The following is a 24,080-nucleotide window of genomic DNA, read 5'->3' as shown; positions in this document are numbered from 1 at the left end:
TTCTGAAGTGGCATATTCCATATAGGAACCACAACATTTGTATATCAGGTATTCTGTAGACTGGGTTAACTGGAATCTTTCTATCTTAAATCTACTTTATGGTATCATATATGTGCTTCTTTCACAGGATGATCTTACAAAATGAGGGTCCCCGGTCATTTTTCAGAGGACTAGGTCCTAATTTGGTAGGCGTGGCTCCATCCAGGTAAAATGAAAAAAATGTTCATTTGGATTATTTCATCTGATAATAGAAATTCGTAATGCTTTTCATTATTTTGAAGTCACATATTCGTTTATTGGAAGCTATTTCTCTACTCTTATTATCACTATTCAGTGACAATTATTGAACTTTCAATATAAGTATGATGCAAATTATCCTTTTAATATTTATAGTAATCTTAGGAATCCTGGCAAAAAGGCCAACCATGTAAACTCACATCATACTCTCAAGTTAAAATGCAGTATGATTGGAAACCATGTAAACAACAATATTAACAGATTAACAAAGCTGGAAGGGACCTAATAGGTCATCTAGTCCAACCCCCTGCTCAAGCAGGAGACCCTATACTGTTACTGACAAATGACAGTACAATTTTTTTTTGAAAGTCTCAAGTGATGAAGCTCCCACAACTTCCGAAGGCAAGCTTTTCCATTGGTTAATTGTTCTCACTGTCATAAAATTCCTCCTCATTTCTAGGTTGAATCTCTCCTTGGTCAGTTTCCATCCATTATACCTTGTCTGGCCTTCAGGTGCTTTGGAAAACAGCTTGACCCTCTCTTCTCTGTGGCAGCCCCTCAAGTATTGGAAGATGGCTATCATGTCTCCCCTGGTCCTTCTCTTTACTAGACTAGCCATGCTCAGTTCATGTAACCATTCTTCATATGTTTTATTCTCCAGTCCCCTAATCATCCTGGTTGCTCTCCTCTGCACTTTTTCTAGAGTCTCAACTTCTTTTTTATAGTCTGGTGACCAAAACTGAATGCAGTACTCTAGGTGTCTTACTAGGGCTTTATAGAGTGGTATTAGTAGCTCACTTGATCTTAATTGTATTCCTTTGTTAATGCAATTTAGGATTGTGTTGGCTTTTTTAGCTGCCGTTGCACACTGCTGGCTCATATTTAGCTGATTGTCCACTAAGACTCCAAGATCCCTCTCACAGTCACTGCTATTAAGCCTAGTTAATACCTGCTATTGTATTTTTTTTTCTAATTTGGTAATTGAAATTTTCTGTAAACAAATGTCATTCAGTCTTACAACTATATAACTGAGATATATACGTTAATATCTATATATTCAGTTAATTTTAATTTTACATTGCTTAGTAAAATAGATACATGCCATTTTATTTAGGACAATTTTAGTAAAATTTTGATCCATGTAATCAGAATATCAGTTCCCTGTAATTCACATTGTACAAAATAAGGTCAGACTTACAGAGTGATAGTCAATATAGGATTTGTGTAGATATTAAGTTCATTATCCCTCTATAGAAGATGAATGTGTGAAATGAACTGTGAAAAAGAAATAGTTTGTAATGGCAGAGGAGGAAGCATGCCAAAAAACAACAATTCTGTGAATGAGTCATATGGCTGCCTGCCAAGTTTTGGATCCATAGTAGGGTATGCTAAAATGAATTATCCTCTGAGTTAAGTTCTGTCATTGTTTGCAGGAAATAAGAGACTTGAATCACCCAGGCAAGTCCAATTTGCAACTTATCCACTTGTCTCAAAGCTTTTAGACACCAAGAGTTGATTCAACATGATTCCTTTTAGATGCTTGCATTGGATACAAATAATATTATTTTTTTATATTATTATTATTATTATTATTATTATTATTATTATTATTATTATTATTATTATTATTATTATTATTATAGTCTTGTTATGGATATGGTTGTACTTAAGGTTCTCATAATTCTATGAAGGACTGCTTAGTTTTGTAGTATCGCAAACTACAATCACATTAATAAAAATTATATAACTTGAGAGATTTAACTTCACCATGTCCTCTCATTGTGTGTATATGTTTAATAAAGATTTCAGTACAGGATTAAAGTTGTGATTTTGACTATTATCATCTGTGAGTAAATTTTAAAAGAAATATAAACCTAACCAGAAATAAGGCATATGACTTATTAATTAAATTTTCTAATAAACAGTTGGTTTATATAATTCATTATTCATTGTACTGGAGAATAAGTAGGCAAAAATAATCCTTTATATAATCCTTTAAGCAAACATAAGGAATATACAAAAACACTTGAATAGAATATCAAAAATAGAAATCAGAAAGTTGGAGAGAAATGGAAATTAGCCTGAAGAATATGTTATCTAATTTGTATGATTCTCTCACCTATGAGTAAAAACATAATTGTGGACTTTCTCCAAATTTTTGTATTATGCTTGTCCATTTGCTTATGTATTCTTGGGGTTATGAATAAATTCTAATCCTTTTCAAGTCATCAACTTCGGACAAATACATTTATGTTTTGTTTAAACATTGCTGAGTAGCTTTAACAGCACTCCTCTATTTGAGTAAGACATAATGAGGCCTGTTTTATAACATATATAGTATACACCATTGATTTCAAATTCCCTGTTGCTAACTACATCACGTAAAAAAACCACTTTATCACATTTTGTGAAAGGCAACATGTTTGCAGAGCTAATGGCATTAACTTAATGTTCTGATGTGTGAATTAATTTATTCACATCCTAACCCCTGTGAATAGCATTTTCCAAACCACCTAACTACAAAGATGTTATGGCAAAATAATAATTTGATTTATTCCTGATTATTAAGTTGATTTTAAAAGTCTATCTGTTAAAATAATATCATTAAATATTCAGTATTGTTATAGTAATATACCTAACTATTGGACATAGTGGAATACTAAGCATTCAAGTTTTAATACTTTAGTAGTGTAACCATATATTTCATTTTTTAAATATTGAAAGCTTAGAGTAGCATTTCTCAAACTTAAAGAAACATTCAGAAAATGCAAGGGCCATCCAGTTACACATCCCTTACAGTTTGTCTACATGGAAATTAATGCTATAAAATAATTATTATAGCCACATACATATGTGCTCTCCCATATCATTGATTTTAGAGGCCTTTTAAAACCAAGCATGTTATGTATTATGAATTATTTTATTATCATATGTCATATAATAAAACATCTAAATACAATTTGCTAAATAATGCTATTCAGTAGAAATCTCTGAATATTAGGTCTAGGGATATCTGCTCAGTATATTCCCATTTTTTGTTGCTTAAATCTCTTATTACTCTTTTCTTTTTGAATTGCTTTTATCAGACATAGTTCCACTTAGCTGAATATATTTGAACTTCCATAATTTAACTACAGTGGAAATTTCTTAATTACTTGAATTTGAGTGTTCATGAGCATTTATATTATCACTTGCCTGCATTGATGAACCAGTTTTCTGCCACTGATCTATTCTCACAAACCAGCTGACAGGCAGAGAGCACTTCGGGAGGCAGGAATGGAAGTGGGAAGCACTGTGCATGTGAAGAGGTGAAACTGAAGTGGTGAGTCTCGCCAATTCACTCACACGAGCTGAGATGGTGATCACGAAACTGCACTTCCACACACTTCACCTGAGACACACTACTGTGGAATATTGTTTCTTACTGCAACTATTAATATTGGTCTAAAGCAGAACTATGTTGTGGTTAGCTGTTTTTCTTCTACTTTTAGAGCGCTATATTTTGCAACTTACTCCAAGTCCAAAGAAATTATGAATAACATATTTGAGCCAGATTCTACTCAAGTACATATGACCTCAGCTGGCGTGGCAGGTAAGGATTTTTGAATTCTTGCTTTAAACTATTGAAAGGCTATTAATGGAATGGCTGCAATAATAAATGAACCCTAAAGAAGTAATGGAAATAGTTTAGAATATAATGAAAATACAGTGACTAAAATACTGTATATAAAAATCTACTGATTGTGTATGAATGCCTTCTACAAGCATTAATAGAAGATTGAGTTAGAAAACTTTTTATTTTCTTCATAACTCCAAGTTAGTGAATCATGTGGGCATAGTTTGTAGGATTATGCAGTGATTTGGAGTAAGGGAAAAGGTGATTTGTAGCATGCAGGAGCATTACATTTCCATTAACTCTTTAAAGAAGCTGTATTTTTCCTAGGATTACAAAACAGTAGCTGCCTAATTACAGGGAAATATACATACGCTTTTAAGAGGTGCCTACAGATACATGTGCTCACTTAAGTATGCTCCAGTGCACCATTTCCCTTTGAATCTTGATCAGTGCATAGTCCTGTCAAGCTAAGCAAATTTTATGTGGAATAAAGGAGCCTCTCTTTTTTTCTCTTCATTGAGAAAAATGAATCTCTTCATTGAGATTTTCTATTGCAGACTTCTTCCTCTGATAAGTCACCTGCAATATCTTCTTTGTACACCAGCTTGTATCATTGCCTTCATAAGAAGGAAGCAAGAAAACAAGCATATTTTTTTTCCCCTTTTGGTGGTGGGTGGTGGGTAGGATATGAGAACGAGCTTCTTAGGAAAAAAATATACTCCATTATTTACATGTTTATTCAGAATTAATAATAGAATTCATGGAGCTGCAATTCTGTAACAGTTATCTGGTGGTAAGCCCCATATGATCTCTGAGGCATGTGATGAGAAAACGTAAGATTGTGCTATTTTAGAATAAATGTTTCAATTAATGGCTTGCACAATATGTTCTGCATCAGAATCCTGGCATGTTTGGGAGACAAAAATGTCCATATAATTAATAAGCATAGTCAATCTTCTGTTTTATTATTCTAGAGATAGAAGTTTAAATTTTAAGTATCTGTTTGTATACAGGTTTTTAAAGAAATCCATGGGGAATGGGAGGGAAGGGTCAACAGTGCAATTGAGGATTCATTTAAAATTGTACATTGATTTAGAGACTGTTATCTGTCTTCTTTTTTTCCCAGAAGTTAAAAAGAAATTAAATTTCTCTTGACAAAGAAAAGAGCAGAAGATGAAAATGGATTAGTAATCTTTTTTTTAACAGAAAATGACCTGTGTATTACACATTAATAGTTGTTTGGAATTAGACTAAAGATTAATTACCTGGTTGTCAATATGCATATTTGCCCAGAATATGTAGAAAACTGATTTGTTGGCAAATTTCATATCTACATGCAAATCCAGTTTGCCTATCCAGCAGTATTTTTGATATTATGATTTGAATTATTTATATGAAAATTCTGTTTTAGATCTATTTCTTTAATTACTTAGTTTTTCATAGCTGTCACTTTGAGACAAATACGCTTTGTTCTACGTTTAATATAAAAAGCTACCTCTTTTGAATTTCTGTGATTCTGTTCTTATTACATGAAATTATCTTGTTCATGTGCTTACAAAAAATTGACTGGAAATAACATTCAGCTTTGCAGTTATATACCTAAACTACATGGTTGGTGAAAAAAGAATGTCCTGTGCATATTGGCTTTGAAGGTAGCTACTTTCCCTTTGAACTAGCATAGTTTTAGGATGTTACAAATCCCATTTGAAAAATTCTTAAATACATATAAAACTACTGACATATAATTTTGGCTGTATTGTCTCATAAATAATACAAACAGCATATGAGAAAAATGCTAACCTTGTCATTTTTGCTTTTTAAAATGCTTACTTATTGTGTTAAGATACCATATTAATACCATATTAGACTTTCTGCATACAAATATATTTTAAAATCTTTCACATAGTATGAATTCTTTCTTAACTTTCTCTACCATTATTTTTTTGATAATTTTTAATTGTTTTTTTAAAAAAATATTCTTTAATGTATTAAATCATACAGGTAATAATTTTTACAAAAGCTAAATACATTTATCAAAGCCTAAATATTACATGTTTAGTAGCTAGTATGTCTTAATATTTTGTTATCCAATAAAAAATATTTTGTTAGACATTTTGTCATGGATATCAGTGCATTCTTGGTGAGCAAAATAGACTAATGTACATTCACTATTCAGGAAAGTGTGGTGTTACAAATCCAGAAAAACCTTGAACATTTATTCTGATCCCATTACAGAAACTAGATGAAGCACTGTAATATTGCTAAATATGACTCGTCTTGTTTTTATACTGTTCTATCTAAGCAGCAAAACTATAACACTGCCAGATACAGATAGATACTAAGTACAGATGACATTCTGCCACCCTAGTACAGCTGTACCCCATTTTCTGTGGAGGGGTAACAGGAACAGCATTATCACTTGAATGCCTATTCCACTAAAAGTTTTTATATTCCTGATCAATAATTTGTTGGATATGATATTACAGCTGTTGTGTAATACAGTTCTGTGCTAATTATTTAAAAAAACCACTGGCTTAGGTTTTGCCAGGTAGTATTGGCCATAAATACAAAATGTATACTTTAAAGTTTTTGTTTTCTGGAAGATATTCCTCTTATTCTAATATTCTAATATGAAACAGAAAAATATTATATCACGAAGAACTGTTTAGTTTTGTAATTCATTGGCTTTTCTCACTAATCATCTTCTTGATATATTTTATAGCAGCAACAGAATTTACAGTTTTCAATTTTAAAAAAATCACAATAAATCTGCTTTCTGATATAAACATCTGTTTAAACATTTGTTTTGAAAAGAAGAGATAAATAGCTGGACTATGATTTTCTCATCCCCCCCCACTTTGTTAATGCTTCTAATAAAGCTCAAAACCAGCTTGATCTGTAGTAACAAAGTTCAAGGATGACTTCATATTCAAGGTGACGTTTATCTCAGCATTATATTATTAATGATGACAAGGTTAGCATTTTAAATTATTTTTAAAACAAAGCCAAAGCAATATTTTGTGTTTCTTTAAAGTTTATAGGTAAGTATTTTATGATATAAAATGGTTAAATTGCTGCAGATGGCAAAAATTTCAGTACTCAGTGCATTTTACAAAATCCTTTTTTTAAAATATTTGTGGCCTGTATTCTTTTTTATTTTTTACTGTTCTAAACTTTTAAAAATTAGATCTCACCTTTTATTAAGTCACAAACCCTTCCAATGGGATTCAGTTTTGTCACATGTATCTGATGAGGTCACTGCTTGTTGTTATGATACAGAAAAGCCTGTGTCTATTTTAGGCATTTACTGTACATTTCTCCCGTGAAAGAGTGAGATCGTGTCATCTCATGTTCCCCATCCGCAGGTCACTTCCTGCAGAAATATGGACTAACTTAAACCTCGTGAGTACTGAACTGAGCATCTCTTGCAGCCTGTAGCGTAAGAACCAGAGTTTGGGTTTGTAACCACTCTTAAAGAAACAGCCTAAGGGGAATCTTTATTTCTGAATTCCAGTTGCATATATTGTTCACTCAGCTGTTTCTTTCATTGAGTTTGGGGAGAGGTGGAAAACCTTTTAATCAACTGCTATAAAATTAACCTAGTTTGTTTAATAGACTCTCTTTTTAATATGCAGAATTTACACAGAAATTTCACTGTAAATTTCAAAGTAGTCATTCACAACTGCACCTGATAACATTGCAGTTAATTGAATTAATTGATCAGAGCCTTTTTTTCCTTTAAAAACAGTTTATCATTACTTGTGTTCATACTGATTTATCAATCCAGTTTGTCTCACAAAGAAAGTCAGCACAAATTAGTCCTGGGATCTTGAGATGTTTTAATTGAAACATGGGGTATTTTTCCTCTAAAAATCTTCTCATGTGTGTACTTGCTGTTTGCTGTAGTCAGAGTTTTCAGCCAATAGGTTTCAGAATTAAATAAGTTTACAGTACAGTCCTATGCATATCTGCTCAGAAGTAAGTTTTATCTGGGAACTTTTTTGCTAGGATTTATAGGATTTAGTCTCAAACCATAGATTAAACTTGTGATTCTACATATATGTTTTATTTTTAAATGATTTAAAATCACTTCTGCACATAAGGAAAGGATTTTGTTTGGGGTACAAATAGACTATGTAAAAAAGCCATGTTTATAATATTGAAACCCAACGATTTCATCCAGTGACAAAAAGAGTTAATCTTATATGTCAATATTAAAGCTATACAAGTAGAGAGCATAGCTTCAGATAATATCTTTTTATTGTGAAATAAAATTTAAGCTTAAAGTATATTATGCTGTTTTATGTTGTATTTCCCAAGATAGCAGTAATTATTGTAAAATTAGAATCTAATGTTTAAGCTTAATAGCAAGAAAATAATTTTGTTTGTTGTGTAGAAACATCCAAGTCAATTTAGAGCTCAAATGGGAATAAAAAGTACAGTGGAGCTTCAAACTTTTTAAAGGAAAGACTCATGAAAGAGGTGAAATAATAAGCTTTGTAGAAATTATAACTTGTAGAATGAGAAAATAATTAAAATGCTTACACTGAAAACAACCATTGAAATTAAAAAATTTGGATTTTTTTAAAAATAGATTAATTTAAAAATTAATAAAATTAAATTTTATTTACACTTTTTAAGGCTGTAATTTTATAAATAATACTAACACCATTGAATGGGACTTCCTTCTGAATAGACATATATAGGATTGTGCTGTTGTTTAAGTATAATTTTTATGCTGTGAGCAACTGTAGAAATTATCTAGAAGCTCTACATATGACATTAGTAAATCAAGTTTCTACATTCTCTGGTTTAGAATGTGCGCAAAATCTTTAAAAAGATAAGCCAAATACTGACTCTTAAGATCCTTATATCCATTTTCTTTAGGAAGAAAGTAGGATTTGTAATAGCAAGAATAGTGCATTTCTTTCCAATAGAATAATAACAACTGGGTGGTCAGAATCTAGTAAAATTTATTCTCTCTTCTGTGTCACCTTTTAAATGTTGCATTTTATATTAATCTTGTAACTGAACAGCTATTAAAAACTGCCCTTTCAGCCTTCTGCTTTCCGTGTTTTGTGATTCTGCAGTGGGTGAGATAAACTTTTATCTAGTAGTCTCAGCAATATCATCTTACTGGAACTTTGAATAGTTGTTATCTTGTCTGCTTAATAGGTCACAGTATATAAATATTCACATTCCTTTAACTAATAATTTGTTTTTCTGTGTATGAGAATTTTTGTGACCCACTTTGATTGTTAAGTAATAGTTGCTGGCATAAATTGTATGATATCCAACTTCAATTTTAATCAAATATTTCAAGTATTTATATAAAGGTGTCTAGTTGTTTAGTTAGCATATTTTTATGATCTGCTCTGAATTTTCAATGTGTAAAGTAAATTAACAGAGAATAATTTATTGATGTGGTTTAATGTTATTTGCAATTTACTTTTATGGATTATATTTAGATTTAGCTGGCCTTGTTTCAAACTGAAGGACAGGGGCCAAATGAAATTTATATGAATAGAATGGTACAAGCTGAGTTTTATATGTACCTATGGTTAATAATTTTTGAATAACAAATGTATTTTTGAAATCATGCAGACTATTATTGGCCTTTTGGACTTTTAGTAATAAAATGTTGGTAGATAATTATTTCTGAATTTTTACAGTAAGCAGTACAAGTCAGTTTATATTCTTCTTGCTGTGTATGTTGTAGTTTAGTATCTTGTTGCCATGATGTTAGAAAAAATAATTTATTTTTTTAACTGTTTGTTTAGGTTTTACTGCCATCACAGTAACTAATCCAATTTGGTTAGTAAAGACACGATTACAACTTGATGCAAGGTAAAATCTCCAATAATCTCTTGAAATATAAGTAGATCGATATGTATAAAATTGGTCAAAAATTGCATTGTAAAAAGTTAATGTAAGGAACCAATAAAGTTCCATCGTTAACTACTGCCCTACATCTGTTTCAAAATGAACCTGTTGACTTGCTGGCAATTGATACATCTATTTTTTTTTACTTCAGTGTTTTAAAAAAAAAACACACATACATATATTGCATGTGCCTGAAAATATTTGTTTTCAGTATCTACTTTAGATTTCAGAGAAATTCTAGCATGTACTCTCTACAATACTTATACCCGAAGCTGTAAAATGTAACTGGGTGTCATCACGCCTTTACTACATGGACTAGAGCTATCATCTGTATGAGTTAAGATATGTTTTAATCTTTTTAATGAGAAACATAATTTTTTTAGATCTTGAAATGCTGTTTTAGGTAATTCTCAGTTCTTATTTTTTTATTTTATGATTCTATGGAACATGAATTATCAAGAAATCTGAAGCCAATTGTTGATTGGCAATGACTTGGACCATAGAAGCTATCAATAATACAGGTTATAGTGGCTTCTTTACAGTCTAAATGGCATAAAAAACATTGAGAGAAGTAATCTTAAGTCTGCAAGTCAAAGAAGGTTCAGAAGTAGCAATTTTTCTGTTTTTGTCCTCTTGCCTTAGAGCAGCTAAGTGACTTTAGGTCAGCCCCTCTATGTCCTGGTTCCAAACATCTTGCTACAAAAACTTCAAGGACTATTCCAGGCAACCACTAGAAGCCAAGACTGACTTGAAGAAGTCAGATAAATAAGTTGACTTTAAAGAAGGGTTTTTAGATGAAAGAATCATCCAAAATGCATCAGTCATATGGCTTTAGCTTGTAACACTGGCAATTTGATGAATAAAGAACATATTTAAAGAAGCCTTTCTTACATATTTCTCTCAGAATCCAGACATAGAGAACTAAGATTGAAATGCTAGTCTTGATTGATTGACGGAGATGGCGTTGGTCACACTGGTTGATGATCTCTGGAGGGCCCGGGACAGGGATTGTTCCTCTGCCCTGGTCCTGTTAGATCTCTCAGCGGCTTTTGATACCATCGACCATGGTATCCTGCTGCGACGGCTGGAGGGGTTAGGAGTGGGGGGCACCGTTTTCCGGTGGTTCTCCTCCTTCCTGTCCGACCGATTGCCGACAGTGTTGGCAGGTGGGTAGAGATCGACCGCAAGGCGCCTCTTGTGTGGGGTGCCGCAGGGGTTGGTTCTCTCGCCCCTCTTGTTCAACATCTATATGAAGTGGGTGAGATCATCCGTGGTTTTGGGGTGAGGTGTCATCTGTACGCTGACGATACGTAGCTGTACATTTCCACCCCAAACCACCCCAGTGAAGCTGTCAAAGTGATGTCCCGGTACCTGGAGGCCGTACGGGTCTGGATGGGGAAAAACAGGCTCCAGCTCAACCTAGCCAAAACCGAGTGGCTGTGGATGCCGGCATCCCGGTATAATCAGCTGAGGCCATCACTGACTGTGGGAGGCGAATCTTTGGCCCCCACGGAGAAGGTTTGTAATCTAGGTGTCCTTCTGGATGCATGGCTGTCGTTAGAAGAACATATGACAGCCGTCGCCAGAGGAGCTTTTTATCAGGTACGCCTGATACGCCAGTTACGTCCCTTCTTGGACCGGGATTCCCTATGCATAGTCACTCATGCCCTTGTCACTTCCCACCTGGATTATTGCAATGCTCTCTACATGGGGCTCCCCTTGAAGAGTACCCGGAGGCTCCAGCTGGTCCAGAATGCAGCCGCGCTGAGGGAGGGAGCGACTCGAAGCTCCCATATAACACCTATCCTGCGCAGGCTGCACTGGCTGCCGGTTGCCTTCCGGGTGCAATTCAAGGTGTTGGTTTTCACCTTTAAAGTGCTCCATGGCTTAGGACCGGGTTACTTACCAGACCGCCTCCTGCTACCGGTGGCCTCCCATTGACCAGTGCGCTCCCACAGGGAGGGCCTCCTCAGGGTGCCATCGGCCAAACAGTGTCGACTGGCGACTCCCAGGGGGAGGGCCTTCTCTGTGGAGGCTCCAGCCCTCTGGAACGAGCTACCCCCAGGTATACACCAACTCCCTGACCTCTGGGCCTTCCGGCGTGAGTTGAAAACTCTTTTATTCCATCGTGCAGGACTGGCCTAATAGTTTTAATGGGGATTTTAATAGTTTTTAGTATAGTCAGCCTATCTAAATTATTCTTTTAAATGTGTTTTTAATTTTTGTATTTATTGTTGGCTGTAAACCACCCTGAGTCCTTCAGGAGAAGGGCGGTATAGAAATTGAATAAACATTAACATTAACATAACGTGTGTCTCTATTAGAGAATATGAAAAGCTATGCCAGCATGACCGAACTTTGGGCACTTGGCAACATTGCTGCATTTACAAATGCTTGCAGTGTCCAGTGGCCACAAGATGGAGTTTTACAAACGTTTTGCCAACAATTGGCACTTATATTTTTTTGTAAAATCATACCCATAGCAGAACCTTTGATTTGAAATAGTTTGACCACAGTATTCACTTAACTTCCATTGCAGAAAAGTCATAAAATCAGATCGGTCATATAACCAATCAATTTTACAACATCTTGGCAGGTTCCATTATGGTCATAAGTTAAGGACTACCAGTAAACAGTTGTTCTGTGTCTTGAAAGACATTGAGGCATATAGTTCTAGTTGAAATTTAATCAGGGTTAATATAGTCAGGCAATTTGTATGTAGGTGAAAGGCTTTATCTTTTCTTTGATCATTGATAATGTATAAATGATTGCATGAAACAATATGCAAATATGAGAACTTTGCAAGCTTTGAGCCACTTTGCTGAATAGACTATCTCATGATGATTCTTGGTAGAATGTTATAAACTATTCAGATACCAAAGTAATTTTTATTTTTGTTTGTTTTCCATTTTAGGAATCGTGGAGAAAGACGGATGAATGCTTTTGAATGTGTACGCAAAGTTTATCGGTCAGATGGAATTAAAGGTTTTTACCGAGGGATGTCTGCCTCTTACGCAGGCATATCAGAGACTGTTATTCATTTTGTTATTTATGAGAATATTAAACAAAAAATCTTGGAATGTAATTCTGCTTCTGGAATGGGTAAAGAGGATGAGCCTGTCAAAAAAGCATCTGATTTTGTTAGTATGATGGCAGCTGCAGCCACTTCGAAAACCTGTGCTACATCTATTGCCTATCCACATGGTAAGGATCATTTGCTTAGAAAGATGGTGAACAAAATAAGATAGCATCACAGTCTATATATTGCAACAAATCATAGACTATGTTAAAGTTATTTGGGTTAAATGATGACCAAGTTCGTTTCTTTAAGAACATGCATGTTCTTAAAGAACATGTAAAACCAATGAAAATGCTAGCCAAACATAATTACTAAAAATATTCACCCTGACATTTCTAGAACCTTACAAACCAAAAACAATAAAATACAATTAATAAATCATACAAGATAGATACTTCTAACACAGTTTAAAGTTGTTATTCTAGCGTAGTGCAGACATTTAAATATATATGGCCAGGATAAGAATATCTTTACCTGGTTCTGAAAAAAACAGGGCAAGTAACAGGTTTAATTTCTTGGGAAGACCATTTCAAAGAGAGGTAGCTGAAATGATAATGATCTCTGTCTTGTAGTCATCCATCAAAGTTTAAGAGGACATTTGAAGGAGGACCTCACGGGATGAACAGATAGCCTGGGCAGAATAGTTAAAGCTATTACTTGACCTACTCTTGATTTATTTTAAGTGCAAGTCATTCAAGGCTGTTAATATCACTACTAGAATATGGAATTTGGCCCAGAATCTGATGAAAATATGCTGATCCCTTAGAAAAATATTATAATTGGATGAAGGAAAGAAGTTTATTTATTTATTTATTTATTTATTATTTAAACTTATATACCGCCCTATCTCCCAAAGGACTCAGGGCGGTTTACAGGCATATAAAAAACATCAATATACAAATTAAAATAATCATTAAAAGACTTATTCTAATGCCAATAGTTAATAATACCAATTGTTAAAAATAGAAATATAAATATTAAAATCGATTTAAAACCCCTCTAAATTTAAAAAATCTAAGCCAGTCCTGCGCAGATGAATAAATGAGTCTTGAGCTCGCGACGGAAGGTCCGAAGATCTGGAAGTTGACGGAGTCCTGGGGGGAGTTCGTTCCAGAGGGTGGGAGCCCCCACAGAGAAGGCCCTTCCCCTGGGCGTCGCCAGACACTGCCTAGCTGACGGCACCCTGAGGAGTCCCTCCCTGTGAGAGCGCACGGGTCGGTGAGAGGTATCTGGTCGCAGTAGGCGGTCCCGTAAATAACCCGGCCCTATGCCATGGAGCGCTTTAAAGGTGGTCACCAAAACCTTGAAGCGCACCCGGAAGGCCACAGGTAGCCAGTGCAGCCTGCGCAGGATGGGTGTTATCACGGGAGCCATGGGGCTCCATCTATCACCCGCAGCCGCATTCTGACTAACTGCAGCCTCCGGATGCCCTTCAAGGGAGCCCCATGTAGAGGCGTTGCAGTAATCCAGGCGAGGCGTCACGAGGCGTGGTGACCGTGCATAGGGCCTCCCGGTCCAGAAAGGCGCAACTGGCGCACCAGGCGAACCTGGTAGAACGCTCTCCTGGAGGCGGCCGTCAAGTGATCTTCTAGAGACAGCCGCTCATCCAGGAGGACGCTGTTGCGCACCCTCTCCATCGGGGCCAATGACTCGCCACCGATGGTCAGCCGCGGATTTAGCTGACTGTACCGGGATGCCGGCATCCACAGCCACTCTGTCTTGGAGGATTGAGCTTGAGCCTGTTTCTCCCCATCCAGACCCGTCGGCCTCCAGACACCGGGACAGCACTTCGATGGCTTCGTTGGGGTGGTCCGGTGTGGAAAAGTACAGCTGGGTGTCATCCGCATACAGCTGGTACCTCACACCGAACCCACTGATGATCTCACCCAGCGGCTTCATGTAGATGTTGAACAGAAGGGGCGAGAGAATCGACCCCTGCGGCACCCCACAAGTGAGGCGCCTCGGGGCCGACCTCTGCCCCCCTGTCAACACCGACTGCGACCGGTCGGAAAGATAGGAGGAGAACCACCGATAAACGGTGCCTCCCACTCCCAATCCCTCCAACCGGCGCAGCAGGATACCATGTCAACCAATCTAAGAAAGATGTAAATGGCTTTAAATTTAGTCTGTTGGCCATTTCTTTATATGCTTTGCTCTTTGAGAGATAGCAGTATGTACTAATTTAAAGCATACTCATGTCCATAAAGGTTGAATGTGGATTGAATCAAACATATGAAATCAAACATATGAAATTTGTTTCCCTGGTCTTTGTATAGTGATTTCTTATGAATATTGCTTAGAAATGAAGATTTTTATATAAAATACAGTATCAAATATGAGACTTCTTTTTCTTTAATGCAGAGGTTGTACGAACAAGACTACGAGAAGAAGGAACAAAATACCGATCCTTTTTCCAGACGCTGTCATTGCTTATGCAAGAAGAAGGCTATAGTTCTTTCTATCGTGGCCTAGCCACACATTTGATAAGACAAATACCAAACACGGCTATAATGATGACTACCTATGAAGTGGTAGTCTACTTGCTCAATAGACAGCAGCACTACTATCTGACTATCGGGAAGTGAAAGACCAAAAGTTTGCAATGGACCATAAACATTCTGAATGATAGACAGCAGCTATACATATTTACATCATCCAGGTATATCACCCATATATCAACTATATGCAGATATGGACAAAGTGGAAGAATGTTGATAGGCAAGCACTTCACACTTCTGCTGGCTTGTCATATGGTATCTCTTGCAAGTTGTTCTTAAGGACTGCATTTAACATGTCATACTTCAGTTGCAATTTCCTCTTACCATGTTAACTTTTTTACTTCTATGCAGCGAGCTGCAAGGGCTTGGTGTGAACAAGGAGGTTGTAACGGGTTTTAGTGCAAGGTGTAAATCCATTACTGGTTGTAGAATTATGTTCTCCTACAGCAGTTTGAAGGCTATGTCAGCGTAAAGCAGATTCGTGCTTGTATCTGAAAGTCCATTTTGCAATTGAAATAAAATGAAAGGTGAAGATTTACATTAAGCTTCCCATTTTACTACCTCAATGGGTCTCAGAAGGAAATGTAAATTCCTACATTCCTCTAAAAACATAGTGATATCCATTTGTTTATACATAGGGGCAGGGCAGGAAGAACAAAATTCTAATAATTTTAACATCTGACCCTGGGGTTCAGTGTGCCATAGGTGCATATTTTAATAACCCACTTATTTTAATTTTTTGCTGTACAAATAGAAGAATGTTAAGATCTGTGTAAGATTTACTTCTGTTCTCCTGCATGCATCTGCTGATGGATCCCAGTAGGACTTAAAAGTATTTCTAGATTGTGTTATTTTGAACCAAGAAGCAACCAATCCTTGAAGTGTGGCAAATAACTTAATAATTCAGCATTATGTCAGACTTCAGCAAACTTAATTCTTGTAAGAGTTACTTCACCTGAGCTGAAATCTGCATGAACTAAATGTCAAACTTCACTATACTTCAAGAACATATCAAAATAAAATGCTAATAGAATTAACTAAAGAAATAATAATACTCTGCATTCAAGCATTCCCTTGTATTTTATTATTTGCTTAATTTCTGGTGCATTGTGCAGAAATTGAAAAATGAATGTTTTTTCCCCTCAGAAAGTATAATCCTTAAAATTTATTTCAACATTTACACAATATCATTTGCTATAATTTCAGAGTTGATTTTCACTAACATATAGTAACTATGTTGTCTTTAACAAACACTATTCACAGTATTACAAGTAACCTATTTTAGTGTTATATAATTAATACAAAAATCCTACATTCATTTTTTTAACTACAGCCCTGCTGTTCAAGGCAAATTTTCTGCCTATGAATTACCATTTTCTAATTGAATAATTTTTTTTATTTGTAAATTTAGCTAGTGATACCAGGAAACAAGCTTGTGAATTTCTTTGCGGGTATTTAGTTCAAAGACAATATTCTAAAAATGTGTATCATTAGTGCATTTAATTTTTTTATTAAAGAAAAATAATTGTAATGGTGCAATCCTACTCTTGCCTATTCAGAAGTTACAAAGAATGTAGAAAGATTTATTTCTAAGTCAGTTGTTTCTAAATAGAATTATAGCTTAAAGATTATTTATGGCAACTAGCTTAAATCATGATTAGTTCCTTTTATTATTGTATATATTTTGTTACTGTATAATGCAGAGAAGTGAAACATGGGGGCATGAGGAAGGCTTAAAATTTATTTCTATAAACTCTTCAAAAACAATTTTATTGCAGGCTACTTTAAAATAATGCAGGGATACTGAGAATATAACCAACTGTCAAAATAATTTCTCCGTGGCTATTCTATAGCAGATGCATTTCCTATAGACTTGCAATATTTAGTTTGATGGTTGTATTAAAATGTACCTCTTGTTACACATCATACTGCTGAAACAGGAAATAATTTTCTTTAACTAGACTGATCTTGTTATACATGTAGTCCTTGACTTACGACCACATTTGGGGCTGAAATTTTGACTGCTAACCAATGTAGTTATTAAGGAAATCTGGCTTTTCCCTTTGACTGACTTTTTGGAAGCTTGCTAGAGGGTTGCAAATCATGATCACATGACTGTAAGATGCAGCCTCTTTGGTAAATGTGAGCCTGTTACCAAGTGCTCAAATTGTGAATGGGTGACTTGCAGGGATGATGTGATGTTGTAACTTCAAGGACATACTATAAGTCATTTTTTTCAACACCATTGTAACTTCAAACTATCATTAAATGAATGGTCATAAGTAGAGGACTATTTGTATTATTTTAATAAACATGACAGATACAATCAATAGTTGAAGATGAATGAAGAAAACTATCATTAAAGGAAGCAATTCCCCGACAAATTTTCATCTGAACAAATTTCTTGCTTGTAAATATTACTGACAAAGATGTTATTGGTAGTAAACATTAGGCTACAAATGCTTGCTGTCTGTCTTAAATGGTAAAATTGAGTAATATTACTTTGTTATGAAGAAATTTCTAGAAAAACTAACTTCATATATTTCTATTTCTACACTCAGGTAGATTCATATAACTAAGTCTCCCTCCCACCTTGTGCAATCACCATTAACACCATATGATAGCATTCCAACAACAATCACCCAAAGATAATGAATCAGAGAACTTTGGGGTAATCTTAAAATGTAGGTAAAATCATGATTGCTTATTAATTCTCCTCTGACAAGGTCTTTAAAAATAAATATTTCAAAATCATAAACTGTTCTAGCACGCCAGCTTTATGAACCCACATTTCTATTGCTTATTATCAAGTAGATCCCTCTCATTGCATGATCATGCAGCATTCTGACCATGCAGCTGCTTAAGGTACATGACTTTGCTTGATGAATAAAGCCTCTTTTCACTAACATATCTATTTGATTATAATTTGAAACAAAACTTATTTTGGTAAAATTTTTATAATCTGCCTTCAGAAAAATGCATTTGATTATGATAGATATATTAAGAATTAGGGTTGTGATGAAGTGAACAAATTAATCCTAAGCATTTTTACTGTCACTGCCATTTTATGTATGCTATGACATGAGCGGTGGAATATCTAGGTTCAAAGAAGAAATAGTTATATCAGTGTATGTGTGTGTTGGCATGCATGTTGTGCTTGTCAGCAATTCTTTAAACAATTTCAAGTAAGAAGTAAGTTTCCTTACTTCTTAAGGCAGCGACTACAGAATCCCAGAAAAAATATATACCTTTAATTTAAGAAGGTACTGAGAGTTGTAACGTATTTCTTTTTACATGCCTATTCCTAGTAGTATTTTTATTAGCGCATTACTTGCTAAACATGAATCTGTAGGATACTTGTTTACTTTAGTCCAGCGTTTCTCAACTTCTACAGTTTTAAGATGTGTGGACTTCAACTCCCAGAATTCCCAAACCAACATTAGAGGTTTAGAGAACTCTGAGCACTGAAGTCCTTGCATCTTAAAAGTTGCTGAGATTGAGAAACACTCCCTTAATCTAAGTTTAATGTTGATGATCTTTAGCAAAGTTGCCTTAATGAGCTATCCTAACTTCAACCTGAATTCAGATTACGGACCTCAGGCAAGATTAAAAGAAGAACCAGAAATCTCATGGAATACTTGCAGAAAGCTCCCTCGGTATCATGCTCCTACCAAAGGAATATTGATTCCCAGTGCCCACTCTTGGGTTGAAATAAAAAACAAAAAATTAGCAAAAAAATTAGCGGATTACATCTTTTTGATAATTTGAAGAAAAGACTATACATTTTCCATGTACTAGTCTTATGGCTTTTTGATTTTTGCATCCAGCTTTGAATTTATAAGATGGAACTAATAGAATTACCCATTTTGTTCTAGGCATATAAGATTTGGTTAAATAATTACATAATATGAAGATTATTTAATCCTCAATTGTGTGGTTATATTCCTGTATATCTTTTTTAATGAAATACTGGATTTAAAACTTTAAAAAATGAGGATTTTTCCATGTGTACAATATACTTTGAAACTTGGTTGTATTCTTCTGAAGAATGACAAGACAGACCCCAAACAGTAAAGTAAAAAGTCAGAAGATGTCTGGTAGCACCTTTAGCTGACAAAGTGTATTAAAAGGCATTTTTGTGAGTTATAAATGAGCTTGTTCTACTAAACGTCTGATTTTTGGCTGCAGTAGATACTGTAAATGCAAGTCTCTTAATAAAATGTAACCAGAAGATGGCGCTACAGTAATGTCAGTGCCAGAAGTGTATCTCTGGATATGTATACTCCTATCTATTATTAGCACAGAAACAAGCCATAGTAGATTCTATCATAAAACTTGCACTTGCCAGATTTTTATTGCTCTGTGTAAAATCCAATTAAATCAAGGAATAACTTGTAGGTTTGTTATATAATGTTATTTTCTAATTGAAAGCAATGTTTTCTTAAGCATACATAAATCTTTGACTCAAATTTGACACCTTGAATGATAAAAAGCTAATGTGACATTTTCAGTAGGCTGGTGATCAATCTAAAATTTTATGTGAAACAGTTATTGTTCCCACATACACACACAAAAAGTTTCAGATTGCATGTGAGGGTACTTAGCAATCTGCTTTACTCATACCTAGTAGGTTTCCAGTGCTTTCCTTTCATCTCAGAAAGTATAAAATGCACTTATTAAAAGTTAATTTATCATTGAAATGTAGTTTTATGCCTATCTAACACTATAATTTTAGAACTGATGGAAGATATTGTGACCTCTCATTTTTAACTCTTTCAAGTCTGTATGATACAACTGCAGCCTGTAATCTGGAGATTATTTTGTTTTCATCAGGTTTTATAAATTCTACAAGCTAGCAGAATACTGATGATGTGTGCCTATATATGTTTGCTACTTTAGAATTCAAATATTTATCTTTTGATAAATACCTGAAGTCCAATTTCAGGTTTGTTTTTATTTTATGTACAGAAAGCTTGCATATCCTCTATATGTGAAAGTGGTTTTTTCTAGAGCTCTTGTTGTTTACAAAGTCAGACATTCTACCACTCCTACAAACTTTTGTTTTTAATTCTTTCATACCATATTTTTGGCTGTCAAATATGTGCTTTAAATACTTTTTGTATTTATGCCGCAATGGCAACATTTTGTTTGGACTCTCAAAACTTCAAAATAAAATAAAGTTTATTCAAACCAATTAGACTTCATTAACTTTTTTAAAACACAAAGAAAAGGGTGTTTCAAGTGGGAAAAATGTGAGTTTAAATTATCAGAGTGGGAGAAAAAACATTGGCTTTGGAATAAAGTTCACAACATACAAGAGAAGACTTCATAAAAAATAATACGCTTTTAAGATAGTATATTTTACCATAATATTTTTTCTTCGGTTCTTGTTTCTTTATGAATGTCTCTTTTTCTTCTAAGCTAGTATTTCTCAATCTTAGCCATGTTAAGATATGTGGACATCAACTCCCAGAATTCCTCAGTCAGCTTGTTGAAGCCTCCACATATTAAAGGTGCTGCAGTTATTATTATTATTATTATTATTTATTTGATTTTTATACCGCCCTTCTCCTGAAGGACTCAGGGCGGTGTACAGGCAAAGTAAAAAACGAACAATACAATATACAGTTTAAAAATGCAAATTTGACTACACCATGCTTGATAACAAACAATATTTTAGGATTTCACGATTTTAGCTAGAGTTGGAAGGATAACACTTGGATTCCAGATTTAGCCATTATAAAAAGGATGGGCGACCATAACATATGAATGTATCTGAGCATCATAGGTAACAAGCACCAGAATTACAGTACCAGAAGAGATACTCCTGTGGGACTCTCATCTATATCAGATATATGCAATCACTAATATTCTGTATAGAATGTATCACAGGTTTTCCAAGGTCAAGGCAAGATCTGAAGTTCAGTGGTAGTTCTTATCCTTTGTGCACAGAAGATGTCAGGATTAATTCATCCCACAAAGAAAACTGGGAAAAATTGCAGAGAGCTCTGCCAGCCAGTGTAAACAATATTGGACTACAAAGGCCAATGGTCTAACTCAGCATAAGGCAGGCTCCCATGTTCCACATTAGAACAACGTATCCTTTTCCTGACAAGTGAGATGAAAAATTGCTTAAAATCAGTATTGCAAGAGTACAGTACTAAAACTCTTTCTGTCGTAGCATATAACATATGCAAGAAAAACGAACAAGGTTCTTACAGTGATGCTTGTTAGGTGTGGAAGTCATAGCCTACATTATGGTTTGCATTTCCTTCTCCTTTAGAATTGCTGCAAATAATCAACTAAATTAAAAATTACAAATAATTTTTTAATTGTGAAGGGATGATATCAAATACTACATGTAGAGTACTTAATGTAATATTCTAGGTAGCAGTTAGAGGGACGTGGTGGCTCAGTGGCTAAGACGCTGAGCTTGTCAATCGAAAGGTCGGTAATTCAGCGATTTGAATCGCTAGTGCCACGTAATGGGGTGAGCTTCCGTTACTTGTTCCAGCTTCTGCCAACCTAGCAGTTTGAAAGCATGTAAAAAATGCAAGTAGAAAAATAGGGACCACCTTTGGTGGGAAGGTAACAGCGTTCCATGTGCCTTTGGCATTTAATCATGCCAGCCACATGACCATCAGACAGCACTGGCTCTTTGGCTTAGAAACGGAGATGAGCACCGCCCCCTAAAGTCGGGAATGATTAGCACATATGTGTGAGGGGAACCTTTACTTAGGTAGCAGTTATAGATACATGCTTCAGTTTGTAAGTTTAGCTGATACACTATTAATTGGTAGTTTGGGGAACTTCCTGCTGTCTGATATTCTACAAGATAATCTGGAGTGTTCTAGAAATAGAATAGAATTAGATAATTATTTTACATTATTTTCCTATAGCACCTTACATAATTAAAGGGGACAACTGTATTCTGTTTCCATAGAATATAGGAGCTTAATCACTGGATCATTATTTTCCATTCCCATGTTAAAATTAAATATTTTTACAAATGTCTAATATTTTATTGCTGCCAAAAATGGCAAATAAATTTGAATTCATTCCATGGAGAAAGTCATGATTCTAGACCACCTATAGTATAACTAGATGGTTGTCATTTTTGGCCCGCTTGGTTATCATAATAGATCATTTATGTTGGGAATAATTTAAACCATATTCTCCAATCTTGAAGCATATCTTGTGTCTGCCTTGCTAGAAATCCCTTAAGCAATTTGGGAGTAATTCAATCCCTGAAAAGGCTTGGAAGTATTTCTACTAGGAAATAAATCCCTTACAATATTTTATTATACATACTTTATAGGCCTGGAAAAGAGAGACATGGGGGAATGATGAATTTGTGGTTTAAGCCAATACCTGTGGAAACAGCTGCATAAAATTGTCATGGAAATTTACTTCCCTGGGAAAAAAGCCTGCACAACTGCCTATCCAGATAGTGAAAGTTAGAAATAGGAATTATATTGTACTTGACTATCCATCAATGTAATAACTTCAAAAAGTTATGGAAATGCAAGCAGTGTTTAGTTAAAAATCTTATCACTTACAAACAGAGTAAGGAAAAATCAGCCAAGTTCAAAAAATGGAGAGAGAGAGATGATGGATTGTAGAAAATGGGAATGTTGTAAATAGTAACATTGCAATATATACTGAAGTTATAAATATGAAATGTATAAAAACTGAACCATGTTGCTATTCTACAATTCTCACTAAGATACAAACAGGTTATGGGAAGGCTGAATGTAGGAAAGTACTTGTCATCTAAAGTAGAGAAGAGTTGCATAAGATACTGACTTCTAAGCCTTCAAAGCTTCTAACGGCCGAATTCAGCATTTTTTCCAGACTGTCAAGTGAACTGGGGATCTTCTGCCTACAACATATTTACTAGCTGCCATGCACAGCTTTGTACCACCTTCATCTTGCCTAAACTAGCTCCCCGCCCCCCAATTTTGCTTCATTTCCTTTTTAAAGTTCAAATAGTTCCTCTTATTTTCTACTTTCAAAAGTTTTATTCTACCAATTCAAGGGTAAGAGGCTTCCTTCTTTCCTTCCTTCCTTCCTTCCTTCCTTCCTTCCTTCCTTCCTTCCTTCCTTCCTTCCTTCCTTCCTTCCTTCCCTCCCTCCCTCCTTCCTTTCCTTGTGAGATTGTGGGTGTCAGCTTGTTATGGTCAGGCACAAGAATGAAGTGCACTGTGATCTAGAACCTCCATTATGAAGTTACAGGGATAATAGTCAACTGTATATAATTTGCTTGTATAAATTTTGCTGAATTTCAATGAAAATATCAGTCTTTGGCATATTGGTTGAAAGTCTTATTGCAAGAGACTGTAGGATCATAAATATTTTTTCAGAAAGGAAAAATATTTTTCTGAATTTTTTTTCAGAACAATTGTGCCTTTAGAAAAAGGTCACTATGAACTGTGTTAAAAACTATCCTATGTCCTATTATAGTCCTGTTTACTTTCCAAATAAAACTTAACGGAGACAAGGATATGATTTCCATGGTCCTTTTTATGCATACGTAGATTCAACGGGTTTGGCATCACCACTAGTTTGGCATTCATAGTGAATATTTTACTGATACTACTGTAATTTATTTTGGCTGGTTTATATGTATTGTTTACTAATCTTAGTGTCTAGCAGCTGAATTGTTACTTTAATTAAACTATTGATATATTTTGTTTAAGAATTATTTAACTGGTTTATCTGACGTGATTGCTTTGAATGCCCAATTAAATTGTCTAGAATTTTGCAA

General features: G+C 34.8%; 1 protein-coding gene across 3 annotated transcripts in view; it reads left to right on the top strand.

The window, feature by feature from the left end:
- SLC25A36 (solute carrier family 25 member 36) overlaps nt 1-19,056 on the top strand; it is a 32,752-nt gene extending 13,696 nt beyond the window's left edge. For all 3 annotated transcript variants that reach the window (XM_058187474.1, XM_058187472.1, XM_058187473.1), the window contains exons 3-7: nt 128-205; nt 3,729-3,829; nt 9,634-9,700; nt 12,651-12,940; nt 15,177-19,056. In XM_058187474.1, the coding sequence (XP_058043457.1) occupies nt 128-205; nt 3,729-3,829; nt 9,634-9,700; nt 12,651-12,940; nt 15,177-15,400 (760 nt within the window). In that variant the 3' untranslated portion in view covers nt 15,401-19,056. The remainder of the gene's footprint in view (nt 1-127; nt 206-3,728; nt 3,830-9,633; nt 9,701-12,650; nt 12,941-15,176) is intronic.
- The last annotated feature ends 5,024 nt before the right edge of the window (nt 19,057-24,080 follow it).

Source organism: Ahaetulla prasina, chromosome 6 (genome assembly GCF_028640845.1).
Source record: "Ahaetulla prasina isolate Xishuangbanna chromosome 6, ASM2864084v1, whole genome shotgun sequence".
NCBI classification, from domain to species: Eukaryota; Metazoa; Chordata; class Lepidosauria; order Squamata; family Colubridae; genus Ahaetulla; species Ahaetulla prasina.
Note: the sequence above shows the minus strand (reverse complement) of the source record. Positions and strands in the feature narration are given on the sequence as shown.